Genomic DNA, 26,256 nt, shown 5'->3' with positions numbered 1-26,256 from the left:
TTTGGTAATCAGTTCTGACTGAAACCATGAATACAATCATTTTACATGATGCTCTTGTAGTTTTTCTTGCATAAATCAAAAAAGTTATTCTAATAATCTCAAAAGAGAAAAGTCTTGAAAATACTCAGTGGTGGAGGGACCAGGTCGTCTATAGTGACTCCAAGGTTGTGTGCAGTTGTAGAAGGAGAGAGCTGTGTATTGTTCTGGGAGATGCCAAGATCCTGATGTATATATCTGCTCGAATTAATATTAGTTCGGTTTTGGTGGGATTGAGTTTTAGATGATGTGCTCTCATCCAATATGAAAGGTCAGTTAGATATGATTTTGGAAGGTTTTGGAAGCGGCATGTACATCTGAGGGAGGAAAACAGAAGATGAGTTGTGTGTTGGAGGAGAGGACAGAGTACTGAGCCCTGAGGGATGCCAGTGGAGAGCCTGCGTGAAGCAGATGTTGTTCCTTTCCAAGTCACTTAATATGACTCATCAAGGTAGGAAGCAAACCATTGCCATGAATTCCAAGTCTCTTTAAGATGGACAGAAGACTCTTGTGGTTAACTGTGTCAAATTTGGCAGAGAGGATGAGGAGAATAAGAACAGCTGATGGTGGTTGATGGTGGCCTAGCGGTTAAGGAAGCGGCCCCGTAATCAGAAGATTGCCGGTCTGCCAAGACGCCACTGAGGTGCCACTGAGCGAAACACCGTCCCCACACACTGGTCCCCGGGCGCCTGTCATGGCTGTCAAGGGTGATGGGTTAAAGAGGACAAATTTCCCTGTGTGCACTGTGTGCTGTGTGGCTGTGTACCACAATGACAATCACTTCACTTTCACTTCAACTTTGCTGATCTGGACTCATGTAGCTTCTCAGAAACTGAAGAAGTGAAGGGCTGTCTCAGTAGAATGACCTGCTCTGAAGCCAGACTAGTTGGGATCCAGGAGGTTATTCTGAGACATACAGGGAGCGCAGAATTATTAGGCAAATGAGTATTTTGTCCACATCATCCTCTTCATGCATGTTGTCTTACTCCAAGCTGTATAGGCTCGAAAGCCTACTACCAATTAAGCATATTAGGTGATGTGCATCTCTGTAATGAGAAGGGGTGTGGTCTAATGACATCAACACCCTATATCAGGTGTGCATAATTATTAGGCAACTTCCTTTCCTTTGGCAAAATGGGTCAAAAGAAGGACTTGACAGGCTCAGAAAAGTCAAAAATAGTGAGTTATCTTGCAGAGGGATGCAGCACTCTTAAAATTGCAAAGCTTCTGAAGCGTGATCATCGAACAATCAAGCGTTTCATTCAAAATAGTCAACAGGGTCGCAAGAAGCGCATGGAAAAACTAAGGCGCAAAATAACTGCCCATGAACTGAGAAAAGTCAAGCGTGCAGCTGCCAAGATGCCACTTGCCACCAGTTTGGCCATATTTCAGAGCTGCAACATCACTGGAGTGCCCAAAAGCACAAGGTGTGCAATACTCAGAGACATGGCCAAGGTAAGAAAGGCTGAACTCAAGCTGAAACGTCAAGACTGGGCCAAGAAATATCTCAAGACTGATTTTTCTAAGGTTTTATGGACTGATGAGAGTGAGTCTTGATGGGCCAGATGGATGGGCCGTGGCTGGATTGGTAAAGGGCAGAGAGCTCCAGTCCGACTAAGACGCCAGCAAGGTGGAGGTGGAGTACTGGTTTGGGCTGGTATCATGTGGGTTGAGGTTGGAGTCAAGCTCAACTCCCAGTCCTACTGCCAGTTTCTGGAAGACACCTTCTTCAAGCAGTGGTACAGGAAGAAGTCTGCATCCTTCAAGAAAAACATGATTTTCATGCAGGACAATGCTCCATCACACGCGTCCAAGTACTCCACAGCGTGGCTGGGGAGAAAGGGTATAAAAGAAGAAAAACTAATGACATGGCCTCCTTGTTCACCTGATCTGAACCCCATTGAGAACCTGTGGTCCATCATCAAATGTGATATTTGATGATGGAGGGAAGGAGGGAAAACAGTACACCTCTCTGAACAGTGTCTGGGAGGCTGTGGTTGCTGCTGCACGCAATGTGGATGGTGAACAGATCAAAACACTGACAGAATCCATGGATGGCAGGCTTTTGAGTGTCCTTGCAAAGAAAGGTGGCTATATTGGTCGCTGATTTGTTTTTGTTTTGTTTTTGAATGTCAGAAATGTATATTTGTGAATGTGGAGATGTTATATTGGTTTCACTGGTAAAAATAAATAATTGAAATGGGTATATATTTGTTTTTTGTTAAGTTGCCTAATAATTATGCACAGTAATAGTCACCTGCTGTCACGTCTACGGACTTACGGGGGAAGGAAGCGCAGAGGTCTGACATACTGGGAAGGGGTTTTTATTAACAAACAAAGAAATACAAATAAAGACTGGCGCGGTGGCCGAAAACGATTTAAACTTAAATAAAGAACATAAACAAACCCGTAGGCGTGTGGCGATTGCCAGAACTCAAAACACATAACACTAAACAAGGTCAAGTTCGTGCATAGAGTTCACGAAAATGCCAGCGACCCCGAACGGGCGGAAAATTCCGGCATTTATGGGGCGTCAGGATTGGATTCCGGTGTGGAGCCCAGCTGCAGGCAATCCTGACAGAGCCCCCCCTCCAAGGGCTACGTCCTCGGAGCCCCAACAGTACCATCAGTGGAGGCGGCGGGGCGGACGGCGGCAACCACAGGGCTCCTGCCCTGCTGTATCCTCCCCTTGGAGGACCCGGTCCCTCGGGCTGGCTCCCCGGCGTGGTCAGGCGTGGCGGCCCCGGTCCCTCGGGCTGGCTCCCCGGCGTGGTCAGGCGTGGCGGCCCCGGTCCCTCGGGCTGGCTCCCCGGCGTGGTCAGGCGTGGCGGCCCCGGTCCCTCGGGCTGGCTCCCCGGCATGGTCAGGCGTGGCGGCCCCGGTGCCTCGGGCTGGCTCCCCGGCGTGCTCAGGCGTGGCGGCCCCGGTGCCTCGGGCTGGCTCCCCGGCGTGCTCAGGCGTGGTGGCCCCGGTGCCTTGGGCTGGCTCCCCGGCGTGGTCCCGCTTGGCGGCCCCGGTGCCTCGGGCTGTGGCTCCCCGGCGTGGTCAGGCGTGGCGGCCCCGGTGCCTCGGCCTGGCTCCCCGGCGTGGTCCCGCTTGGCGGCCCCGGACCCTCGGCCTGGCTCCCCGGCGTGGTCCCGCTTGGCGGCCCCGGACCCTCGGCCTGGCTCCCCGGCGTGGTCCCGCTTGGCGGCCCCGGACCCTCGGCCTGGCTCCCCGGCGTGGTCCCGCTTGGCGGCCCCGGACCCTCGGCCTGGCTCCCCGGCGTGGTCCCGCATGGCGGCCCCGGACTCTCGTACCTGCACACAATAATCAGGGCCGATCCATCTGGGTACGTGTGGGCCCTGTCTCCACATGTCCCCTCTGACACGTCTTGTGTCACCCCCTGCACCGCGCAGGGAGATTGTCCCAGAGCCTCCGGCGACTGTTCCAGGCACCCCAGGCTGGTGCCTTCTGGGACTATGCAGCCCCTCTCGCTGCCCGGCCCTGGTGCCAAGGGGGGGGCATTGCCAGACCATCCGGCTAGCCCCTTCTGCGTCCGTTGGGACAAGCAGGCCCTCTTCCTGCCTGTCCCAGCTGGGTCCTCATGCCTACCCGGGGGCTCTATGGCGCTCCACCCCTCTGGAGGCAGACGCAGGCCCATGCCTGCCCCGCCCTCCTCACTGGCTACCGGAGGACCCAGCTCCATCGCTTCCCCACCTCCCCTCCCCTCAGGAGGAGTCCCCAACCCGAACTGCACCCCCCCAAAAAATTCTTTGGGGGAGCACCCCCCCCGGCTGGACTTAGGGGTACCTTGGGGCTTGTCCACCTCGCCTTGGACCAGCACATTCGGGTCAGGAACCTCCTCCCTGGGGTTCGGCTCCGCGGCTGGGTCGCCATCTGGTGGACACAAAGAGGGGAAGTGGGGGCGACATACGGACACATATACCACGCACACACACACAGACAGAGACAGACAGAAGAGAGGGTCGTCTGGTTCCCTCTCTGGGCTCTCCGGGACCTCCTCAGGGGGCACAGCCAGGATCTCGGGAGGAGCGACCTTCTCGTCGCCCACCAGTGCTGGGTCTTCTTGCCCCGGATCCTGACTGGCACTGGATGTGGTGGAGGGGCAGAGTTCGATCCCTGGCTCAGGCCGATCAAACTCCGCCCTCAGTCTCTGTTGGAAGTCCCGAAAACTCCTGTCTGTCTCTCCCTGCTGCCAGAGGGTTGTGCTCCAGCCCCATGCTGATCCAGTCAGACACGTGAGGATGGTAGTGATCTCGTCTGTGTCTGCTGCCCCACTGAAGGGTCCCGGGACAATTGGGCGGTCCCACACGGGGCTGGGCACGTCGCTGGAGATGGTGGTAGGTGTGTGGTGTGGAGGGGGGTGGACGTCTTCTCCAGCAGGTGTGGACGCTGGTGCTGCGCTGCCATTTTGCTGGGGAACGTCCGGGCAGAGGGAAGGCGGGTCGGCGACTGGAGCAGGAATGGAGGATTCCCTGCGAGGCAGTCCCGGCAGCGCAGTTGCTGGCTGGCGACCTCCCGTCGCCCTCTTCCACCAGCTTTCCTCACACTGCTGGGAGGGACGTGGGTCTCCACGGACCTCGTGACGCTCCTGGATGGGCGCGATGGGCGGAGCCATCCCGGCACCGACTGCCCAAACGGCGTCATCCTGGTCGTCGTCCGTGTCCACCTCGTACCCCCGGAAGTCACATGGGTCATCACGGACGCCGCGATGATCTCGGACGCGCACGCTGGGCGGAGCCATCCCGGCACCGACCGCCCACCGAAAATCCACGTCATCATCGCTTTCGTCATCCGTGTCCTCCCACCGGTGACTCCAAGGGTCGTCCACCCTGCGGACATCCTGGACCCATGGCGCGATAAGCTCCCATGGGCAGTACTCTGGCCATTCGGGCTGGAGGCTGCCCACCTCCTCGCTGGAGGAACGCCGCCGTTGTTGTTGCCGCTTCTCACCCCCCTGGAAGTGACGTGGGTCCCCACGGACCTTGCGACGATCGCAGACTGGCGCGATGGGCGGAGCCCAACTCTCGTCTCCCGTGCTCTCGTCGTCGTCCGTGTCGTCCCAGTCCACGGGGAGCCTTGCCAGCAGAGCGCAGAGTTCTTGGCTCGACATGGCGAAGATCGTGGGGGTCGCATCTTCTGCGCTCGCTGCCCACGTCACTTCCTCGCTGCTGCCGACGCCAACGTCCTCGCTCCGCCCACTCCCCCGCCGACGTTGTCGCTTCCGGGTTTCGCGGAGTTTCCCGGGGGTGACGTCATCATGCGGCGCCGCGTACCACGGCTTCTCGGGGAGAAAACGCTCCACCAGAACGGGCGGCGCGTCTCTCCCCTGGCGTCCGCGTTCGCCGCGCCGGGCTGCGTCCTTCGCGGCGTTTCTTCTCCTCTGCTTTCCACCTCTGCGCTTTTGGGTGGGTCGCTGGCATTCTGTCATGACTACGGACTTACGGGGGAAGGAAGCGCAGAGGTCTGACATGCTGGGAAGGGGTTTTTATTAACAAACAAAGAAATACAAATAAAGACTGGCGCGGTGGCCGAAAACGATTTAAACTTAAATAAAGAACATAAACAAACCCGTAGGCGTGTGGCGATTGCCAGAACTCAAAACACATAACACTAAACAAGGTCAAGTTCGTGCATAGAGTTCACGAAAATGCCAGCGACCCCGAACGGGCGGAAACTTCCGGCATTTATGGGGCGTCAGGATTGGATTCCGGTGTGGAGCCCAGCTGCAGGCAATCCTGACACCTGCACTCACAGATATCCCCCTAAAATAGCTAAAAATAAAAACAAACTAAAAACTACTTCCAAAAACATTCAGCTTTGATATTAAGGAGTTTTTTGGGTTCATTGGTTGTTGTTCAATAATAAAATTATTCCTCAAAAATACAACTTGCCTAATAATTCTGCACTCACTGTATAAAGTGATAGCTGATTATAGACACAGCGTCAAGGACTTTAGAAAGAAAGGAGAGAATAGACAATGGACTGTAATTGTTGATATCTGCAGGATCAGCCGTGGGAACAGTTGTAAGAACCCTGTCTGTTTTAAAGACAGATGGTACATGACCAGATGTAATTGAACCATTTATGACGTGAGAAATGAAGGGGATAAGGTCAGGAGAGATTGTTTGATGTATTGTGGAGGGGATTCATTTTTTAAAAATTCTAGTTCTAGGGCAGTTGGCAAGTCTTCAGAGGGTAGAGTAGGACTTGTAGTTGGGGAGAATGTCTGGCAGATCTTCCCTGTGAAGAATTTGGCAAAGATGGAAAAGGGCGAGTTGGAGGGTTCAATAGTGATGAGAATATGTTGTGGGCAGAGGTTTCCAGATTTGCTTTGTAGAAAGTAAATTTAGCAGAGGTGAGGTTAGTGGAGAAGTTGCATAGGAGATTCTGATAATGCAGCAGGTCCCAGTCAAGTTGTGATTTCTTATATTTCTGTTTTCTGGATGGTTGTCAGTCTTGGATCCGATAGGTAGACTGAGGGTGAAGTACATAAAGTTTACATTTACATTTACATTTACAGCATTTATCAGACGCCCTTATCCAGAGCGACTTACAATCAGTAGTTACAGGGACAGTCTCCCTGGAGCAATTTAGGGTTACGTGTCTTGCTCAGGGACGCAATGGTAGTAAGTGGGATTCGAACCCGGGTCTTCTGGTTCATAGGCGAGTGTGTTACCCACTAGGCTACTACCACCCTAAAGTGGTGGTCAGAGATGGAAGAAAGGTGGAGGAGTGGAAGGGTAGTGGTAGGTGAAGAGGGACGACTGAAGACCTGGTCCAAGGTCATTCTTTCTTTTGTGTCTGGAAGAGCTGCTGCTGTTGGATAAGGAGACAAAGTGGAGAAGGGGAAGAAGGCAAGACAATTGTTTTGTCAAGTGGAGTTAAAGGGGTGTCTATGGGAAGATTGCTTAGCAGAGTGTCCAAATCTGTATCCTGTGGGAATATCCAAGTCCTGGATACAATCACATTTACGGCATTTATTTATCAGACGCCCTTATCCGGAGTGTCTCACAATCGGTAGCTACAGGGGCAGTCCTGCTCAGGCACACAATTGTAGTAAGTGGGACTTGAACCTGGGTTCATCGGCGATTGTGTTACCAGGCTACTACCACCCTTCGTTTAATGCCAAGCAGTCCAGGGAGTGAAGAGTTGTGAGGGCAGAGATGACGTCAGCTTTTTAATAGCAGACTGGCAGTTCCAGAGTCCCCCTACCACTCTTGTTTGAGAAGTAGATGACAGTATGGGGTAGATGGTGTTGCTGGAAACAGAGCCTCTGCAGCGTATATATGTTCTCCTGTAAGAGATAGGTTACTGAGATAGGTTTCAGACACATGATGGCAGTTTGGTAAAAGGTAGAACGTGAAAGCGAAAGATTAAGAGATAGGTACAAGGTTTGGATCAAAAGGCTACTGCTCACTACTATACCACTACGTGACCTTCACCATACATCACTAAGCCCTGCCCTCTAATTTACACCTCAGAGGTAACCTGAAACTATCACTGATAGCAAGCTAATGAAACACTTTATTATACTGCACAAAACACAAACTACCTTTGATATGCACCACACAATTGTTAGTCCAACACAACCGAGTCCAACCGAAGTCCCTACAAAGTCTAGATTCCAACCTTTCCAGGAGAGACAGAAACAAAGATGGACAGCGTTTCTATGAAACCTTTACATACAGTGTTATAAGACAAACATTAAATGTCACGCATGCTTTCTGACATCCTTATGATGCAATGAGCCGCATCAGGAGGCTGGAGCTTCTGATGGAGCTAAAGCATGGTGCCTAGCAGACTCTGCTGGTAACTGAGTGGTACTTCAAGCTTCATATTCCAAAGCAGAGAATACCCTTTCATTTCACCTCCCTTAACCTTTTATAAGTATTTTGTAAATCCAGACATCCACCAAGAGAACTTCAGGTTCCGTTTAGATCAATAATCACCCTGAAGTGTATATAATACAAACTCAAACTTGTCTGGAGTGTTGTTTTTTTCTGATCAGCCGCTGCTTATGTGAATGGCGAGTGAAAATAATCCTCAGCCCTGCTGAGCGGAACTGTACTCTTCACCATTCCAGGTGCTTAAAAAAAGAAAAAAGCAGCGAGAGAGAGCGAGAAAACATCCTGAACCCTGCAGTGCCACTGAAACAGGAATAAAACGAAAACATCAACAGGTCTCGGAATAAAGCAGCACTTCTGTGTTGAGACAGACCCGACTTGTGCACACCAGTGGAAAAAGCAACTAGATACAACAGGCATTATGCAGCTTGCTCTGCAGAGCTCTGGCTCAGAACAGACTCTGCACAAAGTGATACGCAGCCTGGGTAAGTGAGCCTGAGGCTGTACGGCACAATCAAGTTCTCGGCAGCTCAAGATGGTAATAAGACAAGGAGTCACAGAGACAGGCAGGTAAAGGAAGCCAGATCTCCCGGCGCTGGGGAGCAGAATGAGGCCGCAGCAAAAGAAATTACAATAGGCAGGTAGATTGGGGTCAGTACCAAAACCCCGTCTATTATTACAGCATTATCAGAAAATAAAAGGGTGGAAAACAAAAGAGAAGAATAAAAGAAGGCTTTGGTTGGGCCAGGAAGTCAGTCATTCAAATATTTAGCTGCAAAAGAAGGTTTCAGATCAGCCTTTCTGTCAAACCTTCGGCCAGATCAAAGTTCCAGCCTTGAACATGGGAGCGTGACTCCTGGCCACAGAAAGAGGGCACCGGCAGTCATCTTGGGACAGTAAGACAAGGCATTTTAAAGATGCATGAGCAACCGGCGAAGTTGGGCAGGGCTGGTCTGCATCTCGGGTGTCAGCTTGGCGTGAGGAGATCACAAGATCAACAATAGACCGACTGTGTCCGACCACCGCCCCACCCCGGACTTTTAAATGCAAGAAAAATCTACACACAAAAAGAGTGCCGGTAAGAGCCTTTTTTGTTTTTTTCACTTGGGTATGTGTCTGTAGAAGAGAGTTCTTCTGGGAGTCATGAAGGTCAAATGATCATTCACCATTGGCTGGGCAAAAAAAACAGCGAAGGCTAAATTGAAATGAAATTCATAAATCCTCAAAATATACAACAACAGTAAATACAAATTCACATGTCTACTCACATGGGGGGTGGAAATTTTGAATATTCTATAGACTACCCATCAAAAGTTTCCAATAAGAACAAAGAAATAACACACTTGAGGTAATGTAATAAAAAGCTAAAATAGCATGCATGTAAAAAAGATAAACATTAAAAAACATTTAAGCATGACTAAATGTGTTAATAAATATGTAAAAAAAAAATTATTGAAACAAAAGTAAAAGCTCAACAGAAAATGAGAAAGAATGGATAACAGTTTCTGCTTTCTGACACTGCCATGGAAGAGAACTATACTTTAGATGCATATGATACGTCGTTCCATTTTCATTCCTCTCTGTTAGCAGCGTAACCAGATGAGGGTGTAAATGACAGAGTGCGCTGAGGTGGCTTCTTTTTACACAGGGGGACGAGCAGGGATGGACACGTATGAGCAACAGTCACTGAGACGCGTCCGAAAGATCAGCCAGACCATCGCTCGGGATCTGTGTCACAAGATACCCCAAATCAACGGCAACAATGTGGAGGTGTCTTCTTGGGTTCTTGTTTCATTGGGGGTTTGGAGGGGACAATGTTTTAATTTGCCTTCCTTTTCACGTACAAGCCGACATTAACTGTAACTCACTGTAAACACAGAGCATTTGCACCACCGGTTGACGCTGGACCCGTACGACTGTTCACATTCACAGCAATGAATTGTGTGTCTCTCTTTCTGGACCACGTGGTGTAAAAACAGACCCAGTCTCTGATCGGAAGAGGAGAAAGGAGCCGCAGACCCACGTGTCGTCTGCCTTTGGTTGACAGCTTAATTACAGACCGGGCCAACCTCCTCCTGCAGGACGCCTCCCCTGCCATGCAGAGCAGGAAGGTAGAGTAGCAGAAACACACACACCATGTACCTTCACTCCTTGGCCAATTTATTCAATACAACTGTTCTGCACAGTTTGTCAGACACCATTGATCACTGTTCTTTTTCAAAAAGTGACCACACAGATCACGACTACAGCTGAGGCTGAGGGACAATTTTTTAACCTGAAGTAACAGTGGTAGTGGGATGCTGGAAATGGGATTGTTATCTACATTATATGGACAAAACAATTCATTATTGATTTCAAGTGTTTCAATTGGATTCATTGCTCTAAAAATATATGCGCAAATAAATATAGTTTTGGTGCTTTCTAATAAGATGTTAACTCCTGATCGAATTGTATTGTACGAGCAGACTATTCTGCCCGGAAAAGTCGGTGACTTGTACCTGCCAAGGATCACTGGGAAGCTGGTTAGAGGACCACTGAGTCAGTCCTGCCCGTATCTGTACAGCAGAAGGCGGGGTTCCGTCTCCTCTATCCTTTCACATAGGAGCTCGGACTGCAGCACGCAGGTGAGAGGTTATGCTCAACCTCAACTACTTCAGGGCTCCAATAAAACCACACAGGCAGACTGCATGTTGAATTTCTACACCAGATATGTCATAGACAATGCTCTTTATAAAAATATCTTATATTATTATATATTATATTATTATATGATATTAACTCTGATAATAATGGCCAGTAGGCAGTAACAAGTGAACAAGATACAACATGAATACATGATGCATGGATCTGTCATTAGGGACCTGCCAGGACACAAAAGATCTCTAGCTCCAGCAGGTCAAACGTCATGGTGACCATGACCTACTTGGGGCAGAAATTCAGCGGGACTTCCCTGGACGAGATGAAGGTGCTCCAGCAGATCTGTGGGGGAGAGAACATCTGCGTATTTAAGGGACCGGTCCGACCTGGTGGTAGGCTAAGCTTCACATTTATGACATATCCATATATTCAGTGAGGTACATTACAGGTCAGGGAGTCATGGAGTGGAGGGAAACATGTTACCATTGTGATATGTAACACAAAAACGCTATATTGCTAATGTAAATAACTGTATTCTCCAGACAATACAAAAAGATTTTAATGGTTCTTCTGTATGATAAAAGCTGTTGCTTTTGAAAAAACACTTTTATGCAACAACAAACCTTGATGAAGTGAAAGTCATTGTGAAACACTGCAGCACAGCACACAGTGGGCCGACAAAATGTGTCCCCTGTATTCACCCCTAGTGAGCAGTGGGCAGCCATGACAGTGATTACATGGGCAGTGGTGGCCTAGCGGTTAAGGAAGTGGCCCCGTAATCAGAAGGTTGCCGGTTCTGATCCGCTAAGGTGCCACTGAGGTGACACTGAGCGAAGCACCGTCCCCACACACTGTTCCCCGGGCGCCTGTCATGGCTGCCCACTGCTCACTCAGGGTGATAGTTAAATGCAGAGGACAATTTTCACTGTGTGCACCGTGTGCTGTGCTACTGCGTATCACAATGACAATCACTTCACCTTCACATTAAAATAAAATGGAAAGGTTAGTTTCTCAGGGTGGTCTGTACTCAGACATGACATTTCTGACCTTTGTCATTTTCTTTATCTGTTTTTGTTTAATTCATGCAGAACAGTTCCAGTTCATTTCCCAGAGGCACCTGGCGTACCCATTCAGTGCCACCTTCTACGTGAATGGCATTATTGCAGGCAGGATCAGCTCGTGCTGTGAGTATCGCTACACGCCTGGCCTCCAGCAGGGGCAGAAGAGCTGCTTCAGACTGAGCCGTCTCACTGGAGGCAAGCCTTGCTACAGGTGAGCTAACAGCACCGGATTTAACAGCAGGAACGTGTGCTGAAGCTACTTTGAAGGAATACTGTGCCATTTTTTCTCAGATGTGTCAACGCAAGGCTCAGCATAGTTCAACCTGTCCAAAAACCAAAAGAGGGTATGTACCAAAAAATGAATGCATGTATGACATCAGCACAGAATGATTTAAACTGAAACAAAAATGTCACATATGTATGACTACATAATCTTATTAATCTTATTAATCTAAAATAAATTTATCAAAATAACCTGTATATACAGTTTTTGAATTTTGACCACATCATGCATCGTCTTAATCTTGGTAATTATATTCTGCAAACCTTATTCAGCACCCATAGATCCACATCTATACCCAGACGTGTTGGAGTCCCGCACCTCATCACCTCTGTTTGTTCCTGTTGGAATGGAGAGAGATGCAAGAAGGACAAAGACGCATCCCACAGACAGGATCTCCATGTCCACAGACAGCGAGGACATCGCTCACAACACAAAAGAAAGGGGACCAGCCAAACGCCAAAAAGACCACCAGAGCCAAAAGAAGGACAGCAAGAGGTCAGTGGCTTCACAAACCCACAAGGAGCCAAACCCCCCAGGAGGTGGTCCTAGCATGTCCAAGCCTCAAGGTCTTCAGCAGGGCTCCAGGTCAGGAGGGAAAGTGAATCCGCCGGAAGGCCGTAAATCTCCAGAAGCCGGTGAGTGTTGCTCCACCTCCACAGCTTGTGGATATCCTCTGTACGTCGTGCCCAGAAGATGATAGATGGATTGGAAAGAAATGTTTGGCGACCAGCTTTGAGTCTTTTGAAGTTGCCTTACAGATGGCCTCTTGTAAACCGAGAGGCCGTATTTCATTTGACACACGTTTCTCGTGCCTTAACGGTCCCTCCAAGACATTGAAAGGCATAGCAACATAGTGCCGTAAAACGATTCATTGCAGACCGAGAGAGCTCTTAGTAAGCGGAACGGGTCAGAAATCAGATGACAAAAGACCACGAGACTTTGGTGAAGAATGTGTTGAAATGAGCACAGGCCTGGACACTGTCCCAAACAAACAGAAGCGTTTCAAAGCAAACAGAGAGCAAAGAACTGCGGCTCACAGACGAGATTCCCCCTGGACTCCTGTTAGCTGCTTTACACAAAGCCTATCGTTTCATCGTAAAGCCCAATGAAAAAGCTTCACACTGAAGGGTGCTTGGGGTTGTTTGGAAAATAAACGCGCCGTGTGGATCTTTTTGGAGTGGCCCCTTCAAAAGTGGCGTCCTACCTTCTCAGCCCACAGACCTTCTTTCCAAGCCCCTGGGGGCTCGTAAAAAAGCACATTTCTCTATAAACCACCGAGCCACTTACTGTGTGCAATTTATGTGAAATACATTGAGATCACAGGTACAAGTGTGCTGTTTTTCATGAATGATTTGCGGCTGTCTGCGTGCCCAGAACAGAAGAAACTCCTCACCGGTCTCTGTGATAAAAGCACCAATACTCTGGAGGAGCCATCTGAGATGATTAGCACCAATGAAGCTGCTCACAGTAATTATGTCTTCGATCTCCAATAATTCTGTATTGTTGCCATGTCAGTTGGTCCTAACTCAACTCCTGCTCATGTGATATGGTGTACAGAGTTGGAGCCAAATGTGGCCTCCGATGGATCACCTACAACACAAGAGGATCCCAGGAAAGAGCCAGACCTGCAGAAACAGGTAATGTCCTCATGATCATCTCTTTGCTAATAGGTTCTAAGCCCAGACAGCTGTGTAGAATACAAAAACATTCATATTGCACCCTGCTCACATTGTCCCGGGAAAGGCACTGGAATCCGAGACCCTGGTTAAGAATAATGGTGATGGATATTAAGTGAGTGAGTGAGTGAGAGAGTGATTCTGTCTCCTTTACTATGATCTGTGTACCACAAGGGGGCGATATAAAAATCTACATTCTGCTGTGAGGCTGCCAGATGTGAGTTTGCATGTGTGCAGTGCTCTACAGTGCAGTTCATGGCGCAGTGGGATTTGTATTCTAACATCTGGTGCATGATTGGGAGAGCAGGGATTTTAATCCATTTATAGATCGGCGTTGTTGTCAAATAACTTGCATGCAAACACAGATCGGCAGGTTCAATGCTCTGTTATTTAAATGCTTATTGTTGTTAATATATATTAACATTCATTGTGACATTTTCTTCATTATAGAAACAATGATCCAAAGCACGGTATAAATTTCAGTTATTTCATAATCTTAACACAAAAAGACCAAAATAAAAGTGTCTGAGCATGTTTAAAGATTTCTTTCAACGGGACTATTTCCAATTCATTTTTGAATGGACTTTAATGGAAAAATATGCTTTGAGCAGCAGACCAGAGAAATGAATGAAATTACTAGGTCCAAAGCTTGGGGCACAGTTATTGCCAATTGCACACACATTAAATTAATTGAAATATGCCATACAAGACACTGTTTGGTGTCAGAAAATACAGACTATAAAAACTGCATCAATCCAGAAATCTTCCTGAGCTCCACCCTCAATGAATGAAGGACTCCTTGGCGTCATCTGATCATCTGATGGAGAGCTCTTAAAAAATTCCACACGCTCTTACAAAGGTGACCTGTATATTCAGGACAAAAGGCCTGTCTGGCTGCATAAATCCATCGGCAGTCACAGGCGAGCCGCGGTCCAGCACATTCCACAGTTGTCTTCACAGACAAACAACAAATGCCTCGGTGATACGACTGGAGATTATGTTACCAAATCTGTTTGAAATCAATAATATTTTAAACAGTGTCACAGATGATATTGCATTATTCTGTGGGTAGATAAGTAAAGGTATTTTATGCAGTATTAGTTTATATCATGCAACATGCAATATGTAATAAACAACACAAAACACAGGAAAATATGTGCAAAATGACACATTTGATTCGCATTTACAGTCAACATATTGTTCATTTTAACACCTAATGATCAATTACGTGCTTGTATCTCACAAATAAACTAGATTTAAACCAAACAGTTTTTTTAATGTTTTTTATGTAAAACATAGTTGCTAGCCAAAATTGTATCCATGAACAAGATTTCCTCAGAAGGATTAATTACTGATTCAAATAATTTGAATATGAGATTTTGATTTATATTGTTATTTAATTGCAGGTCTCACCTTCCTCATAAAAGCAGTGTCACCCAAGAGTGTGATAATTGTCATGCTTATTGCTTTAATGATATAAGCAATTCTTCATGTTTCACCATGTGTCCCTTCATATAAAGCTAGGTGCTATGGTGGAGGTGCTGAAGAACTCTGACGAGGTGGACCAGCTGGTGCTCAGGAACACGGGTTTGACTGACACGCTCTTGCAGGACTTGGCAGACGCTCTGAAGTCCAGCTTGTCGGAAGTCACCATGATCAACCTCAACCTCAACCACATTGGGCCCTCTGGAGTCAACACTCTGTTAGAGCTCATACGGAGCAAACCGCATCTCAAGAGCCTTTTGTGAGTGACCCGGTCAATTCCATTCTTGTCTTAACTGAGAACATTTCCAGATCCACCATGCGATATGAGCTTTCCAAATAAATGAATATTTATTTAAGATGACTTTCATCTACACCCATGTCAGCGGCAGTCATTTAAATAAAGCTGGCGAACAAAAGCAGCCTAGATTAATCTGATGGGCTGTACTTTTGTGAGATGAATTTATCTGCACTCTTCTTGTCTTTGTACAGCATATTCGGGAACCAGCTGGGTGATTCGGGAGTTCAGGCCCTGCTTCTTGGTTTAGCTGAATTACAATATAAAACGATTTGGGCCACTGAGGCACCTTCACAGTCTGAAGCAACACCCGCGGCCACGGTAGAGCCCCAGTTGCCGGCCTTCACGGGTTTCAGTCTCCGGGAGCTGGACCTGGGTGGCAACAGCATGGGCGGAGCCGGCCTGCGAGTCCTGGCCACCTACCTGAGGCGGCACTCCCAGCTACAGTACCTGGGCTTGGGCCAAACCAGTGACCCTGATGGTGCAGCATGGGCGGATCTGTTTGATAGTCTGAAAGCAAATGCTCATCTTGCTCACATTATTTTAGACGAATGTGGCCTAGGGGACCACGGGGTGAAACTTTTTGCTGAAGCTCTGAAAGCAAGCATGAGTCTGAGCAAAGTCGACCTGGATGGGAACGGTATTGCTGAATCTGGGGGGAATGCGATTCTGGAAGCTTTGGTGAGCCGGAGGCACAGCCCACTTCAGCACCTCAGCATCGAGGAGGGGAATTACATCACCACAGCTCTGATGATGAAAATCCTTCAGGAGATGAACAGACTGGCTCCTCTCTAAACACAAGTCTGCAGCTATACACACGTCTCTGCAGAGGACTAATAGCCAAAGCTAAACAATAATTTATCTTTCCTCCTCTTTTTATTTGCATCCCTAACATTTGAAGTTGGTTCAACATTCCTGACCACTTTTTCCTGACCACACTCGTTCGGAGCAAAGTGTGGAAACTGACTCAGGACAGAATGTGTTTAGTCTAAACAACTGAACAGTGCACTTTACAGTACCAAGCTTCCAGGGACTGAGCGGGGAAATGGAAAACTCAGAGACCTCCACGTGGGTGGCTTTGGTCATTCAGAATGAATGGCTTTTAGTCAAGTTCAAATACAGTTGCGACAGTAAAAGACTTCAAAATCTATGCTTAAAAAATGACAGCGTTGTGGGGTGGTCAATCTCTTCACTGACATTGAAGGCAGAGATGCAGATATTCAATTTAGCTTGGCAGTTCATGGTATGGCATAGGTTACAGAAAGCTTTCACAATGTGCCACTTATTTTGTTGGGTTTGGAGAGCTGTTCAGATTGTTACATTTTTCCATTTCAAGTCTCCTTGGAGCATAAGCAAACAGGAATTAGAATAATATTAAGTTTTAAGACTTTCCTCTGTGGACTAATCATAAAGTGACAGAAACACTATGCTCATAAATCACGACACTATATGTTCATTCAGTTGATCTGGGTTGAGGTTTTATGCGGACCCTTTGGCAGGATGTTCAGAGAATTATCGGTTTTGCAAATACATATATACATATATATATTTGCAAAAGCAATCATACACACATAGTTTGTAATGTTTTATTGCAGACTCAAAATAAAACCATGCAAATACCAAAAAACTGAATGAAACTGATTGTTCATATAGGCTGTGTATGTAATGTAGACATTTTATGATCTAGTGATCTGTTTATATACAGTCCCTGACAGTGGTGGCCTAGCGGTTAAGGAAGCGACCCCGTAATCAGAAGGTTGCCGGTTCGAATCCCGATCCGCCAAGGTATCACTGAGGTGCCACTGAGCAAAGCACCGTCCCCACACACTGCTCCCCGGGCGCCGGTCATGGCTGCCCACTGCTCACTCAGGGTGATGGGTTAAATGCAGAGGACAAATTTCACTGTGTGCACCGTGTGCTGTGCTGCTGTGTATCACATGTGACAATCACTTCACTTAAAAAGTCTTGTCATTTATACTATTTTATACTATTGATGTTGCCTTCCACACTGCAGATCTCTCACACACCCCCATAATGGATGTAACCCCAGACCCCAGATTTTTCCGTCACCAAACTTCACTATTTTCTGGGTGAATCTCGGATTCATGCGGTCTCCAGTAGGTCTCCTGCAATATTTGCGGCAACTGTGGTGTAATTCAACAGAAGATTAATCTGAAAAACCCACCTTCTGCCACTTTTCCAGCATCCATCCTTTTGGCAGGCTGGGCACTGATTGGAATCTTTTGTTTAGTGCTGGCTCCTGGGCACTGATTTGACCATGGAGGCCATTTCGAGACAGAATCTGACAAACTGTTCTGGTTGACACAGGGACTTCAGGTGACCAGGTCTCGTGGAGCTCTGCTGCAGTTTAAAATGGGCTGGCCTTGGATATTTGAGCCAACAAACGGTCCTCTCAAGCAGTTGTCTTGCGGGGTCTGCCTGACATATGCTTGTCAAAAAATGTCTCCAGTCTATTCAAATATTTTTTTATCCTCTGTACTTGACGCTGAGACACATTGAAGGTGTCTGCCATATCAGCAGTGGATCTGGTCTTCAGCCTCTTGATAATCAACACTTTAGTCTCAGGGTGAATGTTAGGCATGTTTGCAGAGGTCTAGTTGCAGTTGATGTGAAGGTCTAGTGTACTGGGGGTCTTTTTATACACACCTGAGACCTAATGGATCCATTATTAGTCACAGGTGAAGCTCATATGACAAGGCGACAACACTGCAAAAATGTACTCAATGGGCTTTACCAAGCCTTTAATATTAGAATACTTTTTGACAGTTTCATTTTGCACTTAAACATGATTACAAAACCTTTATCCAGAACAACTAACAATCAGTAGTAGCTTAGGATTGCCTTTGTATTTGTAAGCTGAACCTGTGTAACCTGAACTTAATTCTAGTACTGAGTGTGACTTACTGAGCGCTCACCGATATTGAGCACTAATGCAGAGTACAGGTACAATAACAGTTAACATTTTAGTGGACATTTCGTTTTTCATCTACTACTGTATTCACAATATCATTGTTTTGGCTGATCCTTATATCATAAAACAGCTTGAATCATATAATATAAGCAACATTTATTAGATGATATACAGTATGTGATCTACGCATTTGAAAGACTGCAAACACAATCACCTGTTAATGCAATCTGTACACTCTGTGCGGCAAAATTAAAAAAGATGCCATAATACGGACAGCTTTTTGAAAAATGAACTGAATAAAAGTAAAAACAAACAGTGGGTACGGAAAGTATTCAGACCACCTTACATTTTTCACTCTTTGTTACAGCACCCCATATTGACAGAAAAACACAGAATTATTGATATTTTTGAAAATTCATTAACAAAGAAAAACTGAAATATCACATGGTCCTTAGTATACCTTTGCTGTGACACTCATATAACACAGGTTCTGTCCATTTCTTCTGATCATCCTTGAGATGGTTCTACACCTTCATTAGAGTCCAGTTCTGTTTGATTATACTGATTGGACTTGGTTAGGAAATCCACACCCCCGTCTATATAAGACCTTACAGTTCACAATGCAGGTCAGAGCAAATGAGAATCATGAGGTCAAAGGAACTGCCTGAAGAGCTCTGAGACAGGACTGTGGCAAGGGACAGCTCTGGCCAAGGTTGCAAAAAAATTCTTTTGTACTTAAGGTCTCCATAATCCTTAAATGGAAGATGTTTGGGAATGCCAGAGCTTCTGAGAGCTGGCCATAAGGGCAAACTGAGCTATTGGTGGAGAAGAGCCTTGGTGAGAGAGGTAAAGAAGAACCCAAAGATCACTGCGGCTGAGCTCCAGAGATGCAGTCGGGAGATGGGAGAAAATTGTAGGGAGTCAACCATCTCTGCAGCCCTCCACCAGTCGGGGCTTTATGGCAGAGTGGCCTGATGGAAGCCTCTCCTCAGTGCAAGACACATGAAAGCCTGCATGGAGTTTGTTAAAAAACTCCAAGGATACCAAGATGGTGAGAAGCCATCTCATTGATCTGATGAGGTCGAATTAAGGCCAAAAAGTTCTAGGAGGTATGTGTGGAGAAAGCCAAGCACTGCTCATCACGTGTCCAGTACAGTCCCAACAGTGAAGCATGGTGGTGGCAGCATCATGCTGTGGGCTGTTTTGAAGCTTCAGGGACGGGACAACTGGTTGCAATAGAGGGAAATATGAATGCATCCAAGTACAGGGATATCATGGACAAAAACCTTCTCCAGAGAGCTCAGGACCTCAGACTGGGCACAAGATTTACCTTTCAAGAAGACAACAACCCTAAACACACAGCTAAAATAATGAAGGAGTGGCTTCACCACAACTCCGTGACTGTTCTTGAATGGCCCAGCCAGAGCCCTGACTTAAACCCAATTGAGCATCTCTGGAGAGACCTAAATATGGCTGTCCACCAACGTTTACCATCCAACCTGCCAGAACTGGAGAGGAAAGGCAGAGGATCCCCAAATCAAGGTATAAAAAACTTGTTTCATCTTTCCCAAAAAGACTCATGACTGTATTAAATCAAAATGGTGCGTCTACTAAATACTGAGCAAATATTTCAGTTATCATATGTTACATGTGTGTACATTAATGAGGAAAAAATTGAAAATGCACATTTTCTCCACTACAGAGACAGAGGGTGTGAATTGTGCGACAACTGCGGCCTTTATGCACGGCCACATCGGACATGTTTCAGTGCCACTAATCGACTCACCTGAGATCGTCTTAATAATCTGAGAATGCAGCTGGATACAAGCATAACTCCACTCCAATTGCCATTTTGTTTTAGCATTATACTGTTCATGATAATAGATTTGATTTTTCATCATGAAAAGTTAAAATCACTTATCACTTTTTATCACATATTATGAAACATGTCAGAGACTTAAACAACTAACACAGCCATCAAATTGAAATGCGTAAAATAGCTTTAGCCTGCTACTGCCGTTATGGGTAGCCGCATTTCCCAACATGTCTAGCTAACTAGCCATCAGAAATTTCCATCAGGAATTAAATCGTACCTCTAAGTGTTTCCTTAGAATACATGGTGAATTATTGTAAGACAAAAGTATGGGACTGAGGCAGGCACAAAATGCATTTGAAAGTAAAAGAGTCCTTCTTCTTTTCTAGAACTTAAAGAAAATCTCTCAAATAAGGCCATAGCTGTTCTGGCAAACTGAACTATTGCAGGTCAATAGCCACACAATGTAATTTGATATAACGCTTCAAAGGTCAGATTTTTTAATGTAATAAAGGAACAACGGCCTTTGGAAAAAGTAATGGAGTAAAACAATATTTGACATTGAAATGTACCAGAGTACATGTAAATAGCCTCCACAAAAGTACAGAATGAATCACTGTCAGATGTTACCTTTGTGTACTGTACTGTCAAAAATGATATTTTAAAGCACCAAGTAATTTAGTAATGGCAAATGTTGGGCAAGTAAACATACCTTTTTTAATAAGAGTCAAAACTGAGGTAGCTTGCTTCTGTCAGGGTTAACAATACCCTCATTCAAAAGCAGGGATGATCATCCCTGGAATCCTCCAACAACTCGACATGGCATCATACTCTGCCTGTGACATTTTGTAAAAGTGATGACCCCAGTGATCAAAGCTTTTTCATACATATAATCTATCGACAAGGTATGCGTAATTTATGTGAGATAAATCTCTGATTCAAATTTCCTCAGCAGACACTGGCGCCCCTGATAAGACATCTGCTGGGTCAGCAAAAGGTGGATGAACGTTATAATGCATCAGCGTTGGAAATTATACAGGAGCTTTTGTATTCTAGGGCTGGCCTGTGTAGCCTCCTGTACCCTCATCAGTCACTCAGTGTGTCTGTATTAGAACTGTCTTGGCCAATACAATGACTAGTACTCAGTCCTTCACATACCAAGTGAAAACTTGCATATACAGTACAGGCAAAAAGTTTGGACACACCTTCTCATTCAATGTGTTTTCTTTATTTTCATGACCATTTATGTTGATAGATTCTCACTGAAGGCATCAAAACTATGAATGAACACATGTGGAGTTATGTACTTAACAAAAAGTGGAGACCAGGCCTCCACAGTCACCGGATCTGAACCCAATCTAGATGGTTTGGGGTGAGCTGAACCGCAGAGTGAAGGCAAAGGGGCCAACAAGTGCTAAACACCTCTGGGAACTCCTTCAAGACTGTTGGAACCATTTTAGGTGACGACCTCTTGATGCGCATCGAGAGAATGCCAAGAGTGTGCAAAGCAGTAATCAACTAGAATTTAAATGTTTTAAATGTTTTCAGTTATTTCACCTTTTTTTGTTAAGTACATAACTCATGTGTTAGTTCATAGTTTTGATGCCTTCAGTGAGAATCTACCAACGTAAATGGTCATGAAAATAAAGAAAACACATTGAATGAGAAGGTGTGTCCAAACTTTTGGCCTGTACTGTGTGTATTTTTGTGTGCAGTATTGTGCAATATAATTCTTGACAATAAAACCACTTTTAATCGCTGCTGATGGGGTCAACAAGGTCAACTTAAGGTGCATTTTGGGTGAAATTGAGATTTCAAACCCTTGATGAGCTCTTTCCAACATGGTCATTACTAACGGGTTTCACAGTTGGAAGTTTATTTGAATGTTTATGTAGCAAATGATTGAGATTTGTTGACCTGTTCTCTCTGTTCAAGTGAAGTTTTGTTGAATTCAGATTTGTGAAGTCATGTCCATTTCTAATGCTCCCAATCTGCCGACTTCAGCGTCAAGTACAAGTTTAAGGCAGGTGCCACTGAGGTGGCACTGAGCAAAGCACCGTCCCCACACCCACTGCTCACCAAGGGTGATGGTTAAAAGCAAAGGACATATTTCGTTGTGTCACCGTGTGCTGTGCTGCAGTGGTTCACAATGACAATCACTTCACATTCACATATACACTCAGTAGTGTGGATTATATTGGCAGTGGTTATGTATGTGAATGGCATGAAAATCCCATTTGTTCTCACTGTGAAAACAAAAGTGTATTATAATCAACTAATGTGTTTCTATAGTGATAAGATGTGTAGTCGGGGCTGGTATTCCTGGAAGCAGATCAATGATTTGTGAGAAATGAGATAGTGTTTCAAGACTCTGTCAAGCTGCCTGCCAAGACAGAAAATAGAAAAGTTTCTGCTTCTTGAAGGTATTCACAGGTAGGATTATCTTTCTGTGCTCCTGGTGCTCTAATTTCAGTGGGTTTGAGCATGAAACTGAAAATGTGCTTAGAAGAATGACTTTAGGAAACCAAAGACTAACCAGGGTTAGTTCGAGCGCGGGTTTTCACATTGGCATGCGAGTGGGCCGGACCATGGACTTAACATAGAAAAGGCCTTTTGGTTGAGGGTGAAAAAAAAGTCTGAGGCACAGACACAGATTCTCTGCGTCACTGTTTCTGTTGACATGGCAATGTGTTAATATGCATAGACGGAACCCACCCATTTTGTCAATGGACAGTTGTCTGAGGAGTGGTCGGAAGGTTTTTGTAGGAGTAAACACGATGCCCTGGCTGTTGCTGACACAAGAAGCTCAAAATACTGAGTCAAGCAAAGGTCTCAGGTTGTACATGGATCCCGTTGTGTAAATATGAATTATATATTTGCTGCATAATCAGTTCATTCTTGTTTGAATGTTTGCTCAGGGTACTGCTTTGGCTGTGTAAAAATGTGGTGGATGTAGTGAAAGAACAAGAGTTTTGTGTGTGATGGTTTAGTCTCTGCTTACATTAGGAAGAACGCCGAGCATGTTTGTGTTTACCCAGGCCAGAACTGGCACACCAGAAGCAGGACAGAAAAGTGTCTGTTTGACATTGCAGGACTGATATTGTGCGCCAGGACTGGGGTCGTAGCCCAGATCTAATCTGGTTAGGTCTAATGTGCTAGCAAATCAGGAAAAAGGTTTTTGACTTCAAACTGTTTATGTAAATCCATTCAAGAATGTGAAGTCAAGTCTGACAGGTACAAACTTCAAATGAAAGGTTGTATAGTGGTATATGAGGGTCCATTTACTATTTATTTCTCTTTTCTCTACAATCCAATATTGCGCATCATAAGTGCAATCTCTGTTACAGATGTCTTGGTACCACATTGATTACCAAACCAAACATGGCAATAAAATTTTAGCTCTTGAATTTCGATTGGCAAAATTATATTAACCCTTGCTATATTATTAACCCTTGTTATATGTTATATTAGCCCTTTGATGAATAAAATTCTTGTCTGCTCATTGAATGATATTTCGGCTTTTAAAACTTCACCTATAACATAGAGAATTGACTGAGTGGTTCTTGGTGGCTACTGGATATCATGTGTCAAAATCATTAAAATGCTTCACCTACCCCACTAATGGCCCACTGATAAACAGAGTTCTGGGTGGTAAAACATCTGCTACTCGGGACTAGAACCAGGCACACGTGGAAGATTAAATTATTGCTGAAACCACACCTTCCCTGACATCTATCAATGCAATGTCATCTTCTAAGCTCTAGGGAAGACTGCAAAATTCTTTTACAGCGATCTACTAATCCTTGAACACACTAACTTGCAAGCTCTCCTCCTCCTGACCTTCTGCACTGTGATGACGGCTGTAATTCTCAGTGACTGTGAACAGATTTGAACTTTCTGATGTGCACTGCAGGCATATGCCATGTGCCACTAGCGCAGCAATGAATCCTTGACCGTCTGTTCTGTATTTGCTAAACAAATCAGACAGTTCAGATGGAATGACAATGAAGGAATTCGATCAGTATTAAGTCAGTATTCAAACTTTTAAGATGTGCTTTATGCTTCCGTGCAATTGGGATCCAGAGTCATATAATGTGCTGAGGTTGAGTACATTTTTGCCCTCCAACACAGCGTTATATTGGCATTTCCTCTGCAACTGTCCACATGTTTGATAACTGCAATTGGCTTTTATAGTTCTCCACCAAAAAGCAAGTTAACACCATGACACCATGCATTTTGTGAATTGGATTAATTCGATTTTTATAATTAATTCATGATTTCAAATGTACTATGTTCACAGAAATAAGCACCTGATACATAGAGCAGGGTTAAAACCAGTGTTGGACACTTTCTATAGCATTAAGGTGTTCGTATTACATTTATGGTTCTTCAAACCTATGGTTGACCTCAGTTCGACATTGGCTATAACATAATGAAATGGATAATTCACTATTTCTTAATAGACCACTGGCCACTGTTGAACTGTTCCTGGTTCTAGACAATTCCATTTCCACCCACAGCACTCACCAACCTAAATCTGACGGTTTCCTTGCTGAAAACCCAGTGATTATGATATTTTTGGATCTTTCTTTTCTATAAAATAATAAAACATGTTTCTTTGACTTTTTTCTTATTCAATTTCCTCAGAGAGATACTTTTTCAAAGGAGCTAGTAAACACTGCTTCCTGGAGATTGGAGTTTGGCTGCTTCATTCAGACGTTACTGAGAGAGTCACACCCACTTGTGCTTTATACTGGGATGAACTGCTGTCAGTGTTCCCTGCTCTGAGAGTCTGTGTATGACAGTTTGGCTTCTGTGTCTCTGAGATTATGAACTAGTAGCATGCTGTGAGGACAGGACATAAATGTTTGCAATTTTTCGGTTTCTGGTTCCTGCTCTGGTTAATTATGCATGGATGCAATTCATCAGATGTATTATTTTCTGATAAAGCTAAAGATATGTGTATTAGAGTTCTATACGTAAACCTCTCTTTAAGCTAGGAATACCAAATATGAGCAATTTCAAATTTATTCAGCCGGTCCTCTGTTGAACATAGTCTGATGTAATAGCTTTTGGAGACCACAAGGGGGAGATATAAAAAAAATAAATTAAAAAAATCCCCAAAAAATCTATAAGTATTCTACACTGAGACACCTTGCTCTCCTGCTCCCAAATAGTATAATTTCAAAAGCAATTTATTGAACAAATGTTTCAGCAAACATTATAAAAGAGCTTTCTAATAAGAGGCATCGGCTCCATCCAATGCTACCTGCTGTTACTTTATAAGACGGATGACCCTACATTTGTCTAATTGTCAATGCACAAACAATCTTTACACAAACCACGATCTTTAAGATGTTCTACCTGCTTTTAAACTGACATTTTTCCAGTGCAGGATTGTTTTCGTACTTTACTATTTTCATGCATTTATTTGCACCTCTCTTGTGCAGTTCTCCTCACAGTTGGAAGGTATACACAGTACATCTTTAAAACGTACATGTAACTGTAACTAGGACGTCATCGGAGCAGATGCCAAAATGCCCACTCGTAGCCCAGGTCTTCCATTTTCCAGTCCTGCACGTTTCGTTCCACACCTGGCTTCAATGAAGCATCTACTGCCCCAGTTTGAGCCAAGACAGGAGTCGGTCAAGCATTTGGACCAATTGGTTGTACATTTCACCAACTGGCCAATGGCAAATGACCCCAATGTCAATTATTATCCTGCGAGCAACATAGTGGTTTGCAGATTAATTTTAGGTAGATGCAGTATCCCATGGCCAAAGCGAAGTCACTGAATTAGGCACCAAGCAATAAAGACACGGTGTTCAGAACTTGTGAAAGTGAATTTCTGCATGACATTTACTATTTACGTGCATTTGGTGCATGCTCGATGCTAATTAGAGCCCGTCAGTGGGTCCTACTGATGCTCCATAGACTCCTTGGTCCTTGGTCTCAGAGGCCCCTTCCACTTTGAACAAGGCCCCGATGACAGTCCCAGAAATTGTTCCAATCTTAAAGAGACTGATACAATAGCTATGAATAATCAATGAGAGAATAATACATGAGATATTCATGGCAGCTCCTGGTTTCTGATTAATTGGATAGAGTTCCGGCCCACATTGCTCCTGTTTGGTCCAAAATCTTCCAATTTCCTGTAAACACGGGACCTGTAATATCCACTGTAACAT

General features: G+C 45.3%; 2 protein-coding genes across 2 annotated transcripts; both read left to right on the top strand.

Moving 5' to 3' along the window:
- The first annotated feature begins 8,839 nt into the window (after nucleotides 1-8,839).
- On the top strand, nucleotides 8,840-12,564 carry LOC114799595 (uncharacterized). The gene is made up of 8 exons (XM_028996373.1): nucleotides 8,840-8,964; nucleotides 9,535-9,656; nucleotides 9,866-9,997; nucleotides 10,352-10,510; nucleotides 10,744-10,915; nucleotides 11,612-11,795; nucleotides 11,876-11,928; nucleotides 12,140-12,564. Exons 1-8 carry the CDS (start codon nucleotides 8,931-8,933, stop codon nucleotides 12,562-12,564), a joined length of 1,281 nt encoding a protein of 426 aa, XP_028852206.1. The 5' UTR covers nucleotides 8,840-8,930.
- Nucleotides 12,565-12,700: 136 nt separating this feature from the next.
- On the top strand, nucleotides 12,701-16,118 carry LOC114799593 (nucleotide-binding oligomerization domain-containing protein 2). Its single transcript, XM_028996372.1, has 4 exons — nucleotides 12,701-13,334; nucleotides 13,425-13,504; nucleotides 15,064-15,287; nucleotides 15,518-16,118. Exons 1-4 carry the CDS (start codon nucleotides 13,211-13,213, stop codon nucleotides 16,116-16,118), a joined length of 1,029 nt encoding a protein of 342 aa, XP_028852205.1. The 5' UTR covers nucleotides 12,701-13,210.
- Nucleotides 16,119-26,256: the final 10,138 nt, after the last annotated feature.

Source organism: Denticeps clupeoides, chromosome 11 (genome assembly GCF_900700375.1).
Source record: "Denticeps clupeoides chromosome 11, fDenClu1.1, whole genome shotgun sequence".
NCBI classification, from domain to species: domain Eukaryota; kingdom Metazoa; phylum Chordata; class Actinopteri; order Clupeiformes; family Denticipitidae; genus Denticeps; species Denticeps clupeoides.
The sequence above is the reverse complement of the archived record's forward strand: the minus strand, read 5'-3'. Positions and strand labels throughout refer to the sequence as shown.